Source organism: Macrobrachium nipponense, chromosome 3 (genome assembly GCF_015104395.2).
Source record: "Macrobrachium nipponense isolate FS-2020 chromosome 3, ASM1510439v2, whole genome shotgun sequence".
Taxonomy (NCBI): Eukaryota; Metazoa; Arthropoda; class Malacostraca; order Decapoda; family Palaemonidae; genus Macrobrachium; species Macrobrachium nipponense.
Window position 1 is genome coordinate 19331737 of NC_087202.1, and position 12746 is coordinate 19344482.

General features: G+C 37.3%; 1 protein-coding gene across 1 annotated transcript; it reads left to right on the forward strand.

The window, feature by feature from the left end:
• Positions 1 to 747: 747 nt before the first annotated feature.
• Positions 748 to 12084, forward strand: LOC135221645 (uncharacterized). The gene is made up of 5 exons (XM_064259334.1): positions 748 to 937; positions 4015 to 4224; positions 4498 to 4647; positions 9696 to 9860; positions 10161 to 12084. The coding sequence occupies exons 1-5, from the start codon at positions 859 to 861 to the stop codon at positions 10205 to 10207; spliced, it is 651 nt and encodes a 216-aa protein (XP_064115404.1). The 5' UTR covers positions 748 to 858; the 3' UTR covers positions 10208 to 12084.
• The last annotated feature ends 662 nt before the right edge of the window (positions 12085 to 12746 follow it).

Genomic DNA, 12746 nt, shown 5'->3' on the forward strand with positions numbered 1-12746 from the left:
GTCGTCCTCTGTAAATTCATCTTGCTCACGACGACTGGGGCGCTGAATTTACGTAAAAATCAGTGAAAAACACGAGTGCAATACACTAAGCGACCTGTAAACATTCACGTGGTCTTGGAAGTACTTTGAAAGTATGAAGACACGAAGTCACTGATTGGCGGGAATTACTCTACTCTGCCAAAGCGAGCATAAGTCGGGCATTCTGATTGGCCGTCAAGAAGGGCAATGCGTGTATTTCTGTATCCTTTTACCGAGTTGAGTCGCATAAGTCCCTTTCTAATTAACCGCGCGAGTCAATTTTGGCCATAATATTTCAGATGAGAAAAACATTGGTTTTCAACCCAGAATAGCTCTTATAGATAATGGCGCAGGGGCTTATAAGTCATACCATTGGAAAGAACATGACCACAGCAACGTTTCATGTTTATTTTTTTTTTTTTTTTTTTTTTGTGGCATATAAGCCCATTTCTCCTTAGAGGCCTGATCTATATAAATGAGAGAGAGAGATAGAGAAGGTAATGAATATGTTAGGATTCCTCATTTTAGATAAGGGACTGTTATTACTATTATTGTTATCATTATTATCAACTCTTTCATGAAAGCACAATGAGGACTGACGAAGATCAAGAATTCGACGTCAAGATCGAAGATCCTAGACGTCAGCCCAGCCCGCCTTCATTACACCATGCCCCCGTCCTGCAATCTCCCGAAATGCGTTATATCGCGACAACTTGACTTCCGCCGAACACTGACACTATCCCCCAGATCTTGTGCTTCTCTCAGGTTTAGTCTGCGTTCAGTTTCGTCCGTGGTAGGTGAGTGGGATCTCCAGTGAATTCCAAATTTCATGGTATCAAGATGAAGAATCTCAAACTCCCAACAATTGTCTTGATCGCGATGCATTGCGCAACTGGGATCCACGGTTACCAGGCTGAAAGTAAGTGATTATTATTATTATTATTATTGAAAGATATTGCTGCATCGGCTGCATTAAACTTGTAAATAGTCTTCTCTATTTTTTCTAATAATTGCTTTCTCTCTGCTATTACAACTGGCGAGTATTGAGCCGATATTACTCATCAGGAGGAGTCAATTTCAGGGATATTACCTACAAATTTATTTGTCACAATAAATAGATAAACAAATAGGTCAAAATATGACGAATTAGTGGCCAACGTTTCTTTCGGTATCATCCGAGGATGATCACGGCAGTGGGTAGGAGCAGACTGTAGGTACTGTCAGGATCTACTCAGTATATAGTGTTAGGTCAGCAGGGGGTCAACTGCTAGCTGAGTTTTCATTGGTTGGTGGCGTAATGCATTCCTGTTATTGACTCCTCCTGATGAGTAATATCGGCGCAATACTCGCCAGTTGTAGTAGCAGAGAGAAAGCAATTATTAGAAAAATAGAGAAGACTATTTACAAGTTAAATGCAGCTGGTGCAGCAATATCTTTCAATAAGACTTGTTTGAAAGAGGGTCTCCTTCCAATATATTATTATTAATTATTGTTATTATTATTATTATTATATCATTATTATTATTATTATCATCATTATTATTATTGTTATTAAAAAAATCCTCATAGTAACACGAGTCTTCAAATGGAGAAACAATTCCACAGTTATGTAAATGTACATATATTTAAATTTGAAACTTTTAAGGATAGCTTTCGGGAATCTGTTCGGGAAATCTGAACAGATGCCCGGAAGCTATCCTTAAAGTTTTAAATTTGAATATATGTACATTTACATAACTGTGGATTTGTTTCTCCATTGTTGTTATTATTATTATTATTATTATTATTATTATTATTATTATTATTATTATTATTATTATTATTATTATTATTATTATTATCATATTTGTGTTATTTATATTTTGTCAATTAAATTATATCATCATTTTTCGAAAACTTTAATAAAATTGAGTTCACTTCAAAGGCTGAAGTTTCTGACAAAACCTCCCTGGTCGATTCATTTCTAAAACTTGCTGTTCGCCGCTGATCACACTTTGGACATTCGCACAATAAATGTCGAATTATTCGTTACGAAACTAACGAGTCGCACCCGACTTCAAACAGTTTAATTAACAAACAATGTCTGTTGCCTGTCTTTTCGAGCAGGGAATCATCCCTCTTGCTTCTATACGGGAATTCACACCATCACGGTGTGGGCCATCCATGCTTCTCTACCTTAATAATTTGGAGTGATTCCGAGAAATAACAAAAGGGGAACATAGAGAATTTAGAAATACGATGATTTATATTATATTAATTTATAAACTTTCTACACACACACACACACACATATATATATATAATATATATAATATATATATATATTATATATATATATTATCTATATATATATATATATATTATATATATATATATAAAGATCAGGGGGCAGTGTGCGTACAGTTTATGTTTATATTTATATATATATATATATATATATATATATATATATATATATATATATATATATATATATAAAGATCAGGGGGCAGTGTGCGTACATGTTTATGTTTTTATATATATATATATATATATATATATATATATTATATATACGTTATATATATATATTTGTGTGTGTATATTATATATATATATATATTATATATATAAATATATATATATATATAATTTATAACAGTGTAATACAGGTAAGCATATAGGCAAACGGACATTGCAGGATTAACAAAAGTTCCAGGTCATTAATTTCGATTAAAGATTCAAAAGCAGCCGACCACATCTGGTCACAGCTAAGTTACGTCGAGCTACAAAATGTCTTTTAATAATTTATCTAAATAAGCTCTACCTCGGAATCAATATATTTTCATATATGTCAGCCAAATCGATAACATCACTGAAGTCCTGATTTCTTTTCTGTCCACTGGGCGGTGGTTCGAACCCACGGGAGGAAGAAATTATTATCAACTAAAAATTCCCCTTTGGTATACATATATGAAAATGTATTATTGCGAGGTATAGCGAATTAGATATTAAAGGACATTTGTAGCTCGAATAATATATATACATATCATATATATATATATACTATATATATGTACAATATAATATATCTATATGTATTATATATAATCTATATATATTATATTTATATAGATAGATAGATATATAGATAGATGGTGGGTATATATATATTCTATGGTATATATATATATAGGATATATATATATATATATTTTATATATATCTATATTTATATATTCTATATATGTATAGTATATATATATATAATTATATAGATATTGCAGTATATTACATATATGTATATATACTATATGATACATATGTATATGTATAAATATATATAATATATAGAGATAGATATAGATGAATAGATGTGTGTTATACAATTATATATATATATATATATATATATATATATATATATATATAAATTTATTTATATATATGTATATATATACATATATATATATACATATGTATGTATAATATACATATATATATATATATTATATATTATATATATATATTATTTACATATAGATATATTCTATATATATATATATATAGATAGATAAATGGATAGATAGAGTGTGTATATAATACCAATTATATATATATATATATATATATATATATATGTATGTATATATATATATATATATATGTGTGTTATATATATACATATATAATGGTTATAATTATCATTATTCATCTTTTTATAAACGTAATGGGAGGTCGATGACAGATCAGGAACTCCACTAAAAAAGACACAACTAATTTACGAAGCCTTTTGGCTAATTTGAGGAAATTGGGGTATAAGCTAGGCAAGTTGTAAAAATAAATAAATAAAGTCTGGAGAACTCAAAAGAGGGAAAAATCGTGAATTAGGTAGATTATCACAGTATATTTGTATCTGATGCACACTTCCAAGAAATGAGACAGTAAACATGAAATAGGGGGACAAATATCATTTAAAACATGTGTATGACGTTTTTAACAGTATCAAAACAACAGGTTGCTTTCTGTACCAGACGGGCAATAACACAGTTACCCCAGAATATCAGCTGAAAGCCGACCAGGTCAACTACGTGACGATCAACCGCCTTTTCAGTCAAACCCAGACCACCACCATCGTCAATGAGAGAGGGGAATGTCTCTTGCAACTCATGAATTCGACCAGTTCCAGCACAAACGATGGGTGCATGCCCTTGCCATACAGGGGAGGTAAGCTTATAAGTTTTGTACTCTCTCTCTCTCTCTCTCTCTCTCGTTTTCACATACTTAATGTAATGAACTACTTTATATATAAGTACGTTGCCATACAGGGGAGGTAAGCACATGAGTTTTGTACTCTTTCTCTCTCTCTCTCTCTCATGCCACGTACTCCTCCTCCTCCTGAACTGCATTATATATATATATATATATATATATATATAATATATATATATATATATATTATATATATATATACATACAAACATTTATTTATGTTGACAGATTACACGGCTCTGGAATTTCGTAAGGGTGAAGACGGGGTACTATTCGTCAACGAGGAATCAGAGAATGAAATTCGACTTAACGTCACCGCGTCTTCTCTACGAGTCATGAGCAGCCAAAGAGTCAACGTGGCTTTCGACTGCCCTGGAAGTAAGCGCAAGGAAAAAATACACGTTTTGCCTTCATTCTTCTTCACATGATGTCCAAAGTCACTCCCATCCCCCACCCCCTTTTTTTTCAACACCAATATGTTGGGAACTTCAGAAGTTCAAGCCAAGATCAATGCATTACTACACTAATGGAATTCAACCTGTATTTTGCTTCCATTTTTATATAGTTATTATCTGTTGATCTATCCTGTTTTCTAATAATTTTCTTCAATTCCAATTGGCTTCTGTAACTTCTTTTCAATGAACACCATAATAATAATAATAATAATAATAATAATAATAATAATAATAATAATAATACTTAGGAAGTAGACCCTCTCTCAAGCATACTTTATTATAAGGAATGGCTACTTCAGCAGCGTTTACACTTGTTGAGATTCTTCTCTATTTTACGAATAGCGGTTTTTTCCTTGCTACTGAAACAGGCTAGTAGATCGCCTATAGAGGTCATGATCAAATACAGTGTCAAAATAGCTGTATATATTTGAATTTTACAGATTAACTATGATATCACAGTCATCAAAGTCATTAACGATTCTCTCTCTCTCTCTCACTCTCTCTCTCTCTCTCTCTCTCTCTCTCTCTCTCTCTCTCTCTCTCTCTCTCTCTTTCTCTCTCTTGAAACGAGCTTTCGTCTGGAGCTGCCAGACATCCTCGGGCTGGGAAGCTGAGGGTGGACTGATCTTGGTGTGTTGTTGTTGTTGAAGATTAAGCTGGCTTTATGCCAGCACGGGCTCTTGCTCACAGAGCAGCCCGTAGGTCATATGAATATTTTGCAGGTGGGAAGGTGAGTTGTAAGGATATGAGGTGAGCCTTTATTTATGATCTCAATGGGATATGCAGGTGAAAGGAAAGGTGAACAGGCAAGGTTACAAACCCCTTTAAACCCTAAGGTACCCATCAGTAGAAGAAAAAGATCGATAGTAGCGAGTCCTGGCGAGTCAGAGATAGCCAGTAAGGAAATCGAAAAATGTATCGTCGTAGAAAAACGGAAAAAGGAGCAACTCTATTGAGTTCCAGTACCATATTTCATGATACGATGATAGAAAAAAAAAGGCACCGATCGTTAGTGATAGAGATCGATGAAAGAAAAACGAAATATTATCAGTTTTAGAAATAGCAAAACAAAAGTAGTTTGAGTGACAGTTGAAATATTCGGGCGATAGACGTGAGGCGGCCGAAAAACGGAGGGGAAGGGAGGGTTAATGAGTTGTAGAAAAAGATAATTACCCACTAAGCAGTAGGGCAATGAATGCAGGTGTCTTCGACGATCAATATGGTAATCTGGCCCGAGGAGGCGATCCGATTGAAGTATGCTGCTTGCTAGAGTACATTCAGAGTACTCTTCCTTTGCCAGCGTAGATGGAGAACTTTTTCTTGCATTTTTCACATTTGTCTGTAGGAGTTCATAAAGTTCTGAGAAGGTGAGAAGGACCTTGTTGGTGTACCGTTCGTTGATCGCGAGCTTGAGATACACTGCAGATAACTTCTCGGTCTAAGTCTCCATTTCTTTTGCTGGCATTTCCTCTGTCTCGGTCGATGCTTCACAGTATGTGGGTCCTTCTATCTGCATTTCTTCGTCGACGATTTCTTCGGGAGACTCTTCAGGGTAATTCTAAGCCCGCATTCCGCGGTACAGTAGACTATGGCAGTTGACGTTTTCCTATGTTATTTTACCTGCTGAACAAGAATTTAAAGTAATATTTATTCAGTCGACTGTAATTAAACCGTAATTTACCTCTGATGACTACATGACAGTACAAGGGGTACGATGTACCAACTACAGAGTTCAAAGGTAAATAACAGATTAGTTACAGTCGACCGGAAAAATATTATCCTAAACTCTTGTAAAGTAAGCAAAATAACATATGAAAACGTCAATTGCCATAGTCTACTTCGACTGAACAATCTTCGAAGTGTTGGTTCGGGGCCATGAAACGAAAGCAAACCGCCATATTTGAATGCTGGTAGGGGGTGTGGGATCCCAAGGTTGATAAAGTCTGGTATAAGTCGCCCTTGAAAGTAGCTTCAACTTTCAAGGTTTCCTTTTCTGTGCCGTCCTTGTTCTTTACTGTGCAGCGTGAAGTAGTCATTATGCCTGGTACTTCCAAAATCCGGTCCATAGTGACATATTTGGGGACTTTGCAGATCATCCCCTTTGATATCTTTGCAGCTGGGCCCAACAGGAGACACAAGGGATCCATTTTCTAGAGTTCTGCAGGCTGTACATCTCTCGGGGTAATTATAAATTCCCCCTTCAGGTTCGGTCGGGCTTGAAGTTTTGCATTAGGATACTTCTTTTCAAGGGCTAATACAGCTGCGTAGGATGTCTGATCTTGCTGGGAAACTGCTCAGAATTTCGGAAGTGCCTGAGAAGTCGTGGTAGGTGCTGCAGAAGTCGAGGGGTTGGAAAGGTTGGTGACACTCATAAAGGCTTTTTTACGCTTCTTAAGGACTTTCTGGAAGCCTTGGTCGTCAAGGGAGGGCAGGTCCACCTGCTGGGGGCCAGGAGACGTCGGTCGCTTTTCTGCCATCGACGTGAAAAGATAATCCTCGACAGCCTTAGTAGACTGCCGACAAAGTGAGCAGCTAAAAATTCTATAATAATAACAAGAATTGATTTCCATCGGCTGCAGGAGTACCTCGCTCGGGGGCGTTGTCTTCCGTAGAGTTGTTGTGATCGGTGGTGTCATTGTTGGTGGAAGACCAGCTGATGGAAATCAAATTAGCCGTGACATCCAGCAGCGTAGCGCAACGCCCATCAACGTTACCGCGCCGCTCAGGAGGTCTAGACGGCTGCAGGACCTGCAGCATCGCAACCATCGACTCGGAGAAAGTGGCTTGAGACCTGGCTCAAGCCACCAATGAAAACGAAGACTCGCTGCCACCAGCCAATAGGAGAGCAGCATGGGGCAGACCCCCTGCTGTCAACCCCAAATATAAGGAGGACGGACACCACACCAAGATCAGTCCACCCTCAGTTTCCTAGTCCAAGGATGTCTGGCAGCTCCAGACGAAAGCTCGCTTCAAGAAAGAGAGAGAGAGAGAGAGAGAAAATCGTTAATGACTTTGACGACTATGATATCATAGTTTATCTGTAAAATTCAAATATATACCCCTATTTTGACACTGTAATTGATCATGACCTCTATAGGCGTTCTACTAGCCTTTTTAAGTAGCACGGAAAAAGTCGCTATTCATAACATAGAGAAGAATCTCTACAAGTGTAACGCTGCTGAAGTAGCCATTACTTTTGATAAATAATAATAATAATAATCTTTTACCTGCCATAATGTTGTAGTACAATAACGTAGCACCAGACTCTTCAAATACAGTTGCATAGGTAAAACTTTCTTTAAAAAGTAGTTGAAGTTACAGTCTAACAAAATCTCTCGTTAATTCACGCAAAACCCAAGGGAACCGAACCCAGAATTAGCCTGAAGATCTATGGACTGATAGAGGATCAACGGATAGATACAGCATATGACTCAAAACTGAAGCTCCTCAGGGGAGAGAACTGGTTACCAAAACATTGGTGGCACCTAAGTGACAGGAATCTTTCAACATTAAACAGTAATGAATGGATTCCATTTGACATCGATGCCATTTTTACTCATTCAAAAAATTACTATCACCTAAACTATTTTTTTAATGTTAGCGTAAAAACACCACAAAGAGATCCTATTTTTCACCCCCTTAATGAGATTTATGTTAAAACCAAAGATTTATACATTGATTTTAAATTCACGCGAGGCATGCGATGGGCGATGCACTGTCAACCCAACGAACCTACACAATCAAACGAGTCATATGATATCACCCCTACACAAGGAAACTGTGCAGGTACAGTACTCCACAAAAGTTTGTCACCTTTCTTTGCTAAGTGAATGCATTGGAATATAGAATTTAGGCCATAGGACAGGCAGTGAAAGGGATACTGCGAGTAAAAAAGTTTTAAATGTGTAACAGGAGGAAAACCTCAAAGCAGTTGCACTATGAAACCATTGTTAGGAGAGGGTAGGAAAGTAGGAAGGAAGAAAGAGAATTTGAATGGATGTAGAGTAAAAAGAATGAAAGGGGTTGTAGTTATGGAGAAGAAAGGACGCTGCAAAGAACCCTAAAGCCTACAGTGCATCTCAGACCCCCTATGGAGGGCGAGTAACATGCAGCAAGATATGGCTGGACGGTACTTGAGGGAAAAACGCCAAGTATTGGTAAAAAAAAAAAAAAAAAAAAAAAAAAAAAAAAAAAAAAAAAAATGTTAAAGTGAGTAGTCTGCAAAATGATAACGTTGGAAGAGACATGTGATGTTTAAAGATAGTTTGGTAAATAACATTAGAAATACCACTTTTGATACTGAGTACCCCATTTATTCTCAATACATAATGGTCCGCTGGTATAGTGGCTATTGGGGTTACATGCCGCTCAGATGTCGCAAGTTCGCGCCTCCCCAGGGCAATGAAAAATCACTGCCTTATGTATATCCTGATCAGTTACTGCTGCAGTGTGGTGTCTTTAGCGATGGGAGGTTGAAACCAACAATCTTTGTAAGCTTGAATTTCAAGCCAATGGTCCCATGGGCTTGTTCTATGTGAATAGGTTTCATCTACTGAAATTAATGATAACAATAAACGTTTTAGAACAGCAAAATAAGAGATTCAAAAGATAAAAACATGGACAGTCATGTGAGAACATGACCATTAGATCGCTTTATCTACACCTACCTGAACCTCGGCAGGTTTACAAAGCTCATGTTAGGTAGTGCTACTCACTATGAGTGAGCACAACTGGTTCCACGGGAGACACATTGTAGAAGTCATGGTGGTAGATACTGGACTTTAAAATAAATATTATAACACCACTTCTTATACCTTTAAATGTAAGAAAGTAAGAAAGCATTCTAATGGCAGTGACCTTAATGATGCAGTGTTCTGGTAAAATGCTTAGTAAAAGAAAATTATTGCCTATAATTAATTAATGGATTTGAAATACGTAGTACTCTAACTCTAACGATGATTTTCCCCCCAGATGGAATCAAGATGGAATACTATTTCACGCTGGTTGCTGTCTGTGGGATACTCACCCTCTGTTCTTTCATTAGGAACAAAGGGAAACAACAACGACGACAACACACTGCACTAACCAACTCTCTGAGCGAAACAAACGCTGCAGAGCCTGGAATCGTAGGCAGAGGTGAGTTTTCCTGATATGCACGAGTGAGCATTCACTTGCATGCCCCGAAACGTTCCTTGACATGTTTGATTAAGAATACATGCTACGACTTACAGCATGGTAGTTTAGGCGAGACTAGAAGGAACAGCAGTGTTATTTTGAATACTATTACTATTATTACATTGTTATTATTCAGAAGATGAACCCTATTCATATGGGACTAGCCCACGACAGGGGCACAAACAAATATCGTATGACAGATTCCTTTGCACGCCAGACCTAATCATCTCATACAAACCACATGAATTTTATATTTTACAGAAGGGAATGGACAGGGCGCAGCATATGACAATATCGCCTTGCTCTGAGAACAAACTACCCGACTGCCATTTAGAAGCTAACGTGATGCAGACTGCAACCTCTCATACCAGCATCAACAGTATTTATGGTTATAACAACAACGTGGCAAACTGTAACAGCGACAGTGGGCATCTTAGGAAATTCACCCACACAAGTGAAAACAGCTTCTACGGCTGCCATTAGTAAAGGTACAACAATTACATGTTAGAAGCGGGAAACATTCCTATGAGTGACACAGCACCTAAAGTTACCTTTGCGTAACTGACCAATGACCAGAGTGGGTTACCCTTGAGCAACTAACAACATGCCCAGAGAGCAAGTACCCTTGAGCGACTGAGGACATGGCCAGAGAGCAAGTATCCTTGAGCAACTGAGGACATGGCCAGAGAGCAAGTATCCTTGAGCGACTGAGGACATAGCCAGAGAGCAAGTATCCTTGAGCGACTGAGGACATAGCCAGAGAGCAAGTACCCTTAAACAACTGATGACATAGCCAGAGAGCAAGTACCCTTAAACAACTGATGACATAGCCAGAGAGCAAGTTACCCTTGAGCAACTGAGGACATGGCCAGAGAGCAAATACCCTTGAACGACTGACGACATGGCCAGAGAGCAAGTTACCCTTGAGCAACTGAGGACATGGCCAGAGAGCAAGTATCCTTGAGCGACTGAGGACATGGCCAGAGAGCAAGTTACCCTTGAGCAACTGACGATATGGCCAGAGAGCAAGTTACCCTTTTGTAACTAATGGCATAACCAGAGAGCAAGTTGCCGTTCAGCAACTGACGACATGGACAGAGAGCAAGTTACCCTTGAGCGACTGAGGACATGGCCAGAGAGCAAGTTACCCTTGAGCAACTGAGGACATGGCCAGAGAGCAAATACCCTTGAGCAACTGACGACATGGCCAGAGAGCAAGTTACCCTTGAGCAACTGACGATATGGCCAGAGAGCAAGTTACCCTTTTGTAACTAATGGCATAACCAGAGAGCAAGTTGCCGTTCAGCAACTGACGACATGGACAGAGAGCAAGTTACCCTTGAGCGACTGAGGACATGGCCAGAGAGCAAGTTACCCTTGAGCAACTGAGGACATGGCCAGAGAGCAAGTTACCCTTGAGCAACTGAGGACATGGCCAGAGAGCAAATACCCTTGAACAACTGACGACATGGCCAGAAGCAAGTTACCCTTTATTATACTTTTATTAATGATGTGTTCTGCGTGTTTAATACAAGAGGCTGAATGATGAATGGCAAAATCATCCATGTATAGGTTGCTTTTAATTCCAGGAGGTAGATTTTTATTAATATCATTAATTGCTAGGGTAAACAGCGTGCCACTAAGGACACTTCCCTGTGGAACACCATTTTCAAGTGGAAATGTTCTGGACAATACATCATGAATTCTCACTTGAAAACTACGATTTGTTAAAAAGTTTTGGATGCACCTAGGTAAATGTCCACGGATGTTGTTATTTTGTAAAGTTTTTAATATAGAGGGTACCTCCATGTAGTATCATAAGCCTTTTCAATGTCAAAAAAGACCGCTACAGTTATTTGTTTTTGCTCAAATCCTCTACGTATATGGTCTTCGAGGTTAGAGAGAGAATCTAATGTAGATCTGCTGCACTCTGACCCAAATTGAGTAGGAGTCAAGATTTTATTTTCTCGAATGTGCCATGTTAATCACGCATTTACCATTTTTTCTAGTAATTTGCATAAATAACTTCTTAGAGAAATTGGTCTGTAGTTATTTGCATTACTTGGATCTTTTCCAGGTTTGGGGATAGGAATTATTATTGCTTTACGCTATTCATCAGGAAATAAATTTATAAGCCATAAATGATTATAAAATTGCAACAAGTATGTCGTTGCCAGAGGTGCTAAGTGGCGATCATCTCAAACAAATATTGTCACCTCCAGGAGCAGATTTATTGCTGTTCGTGAGAGCATATTCCAACTCTTCCATATTAAATTTTCTATTATAATATATGTCTTCTATTGTTTCGAAATTTATTGTTATTAGTTCTATATTATTTTTCTTTGTGCGGAAGTGGTCATCTAAATTTCTGTCACTACTTACATTAGCTAAGTTTTCTCCTATTATATTACTTATTTCTTTTGGATCGAGTATTCTTTTTCCGTCTTTTAATATGGCATGTCTGGGTGGTTTCACATGGGTACCATTTATTTTCCTGAATTTTTCCCATATTTTTTGTATGGGAGTATTATTAGAGAGATGTGATACATATTTCCTTCATGAAATTATTCTTCCTTGAATTACTTCCTTTTTAAATTTTGCAGATATTTTGTTGTATAGAGGCTTTAATGCATCAATTTCTAGCAACAATATAGTCATTTTTTGTAAAGTACCTTCTAATATTGGTAATGTTTTATTTATTCTACTGAACTTTCTATTCAAATTATCCAATCGTCTCCCTACTGAGTGTTTTATATTTATTAATTCTGTTAGCTCATCGGACCACCATGGAACTTTGTGCTTTGTTGGATGAGGTTTTGAGTTTGGTATTGCTTTATCAGCAGCATT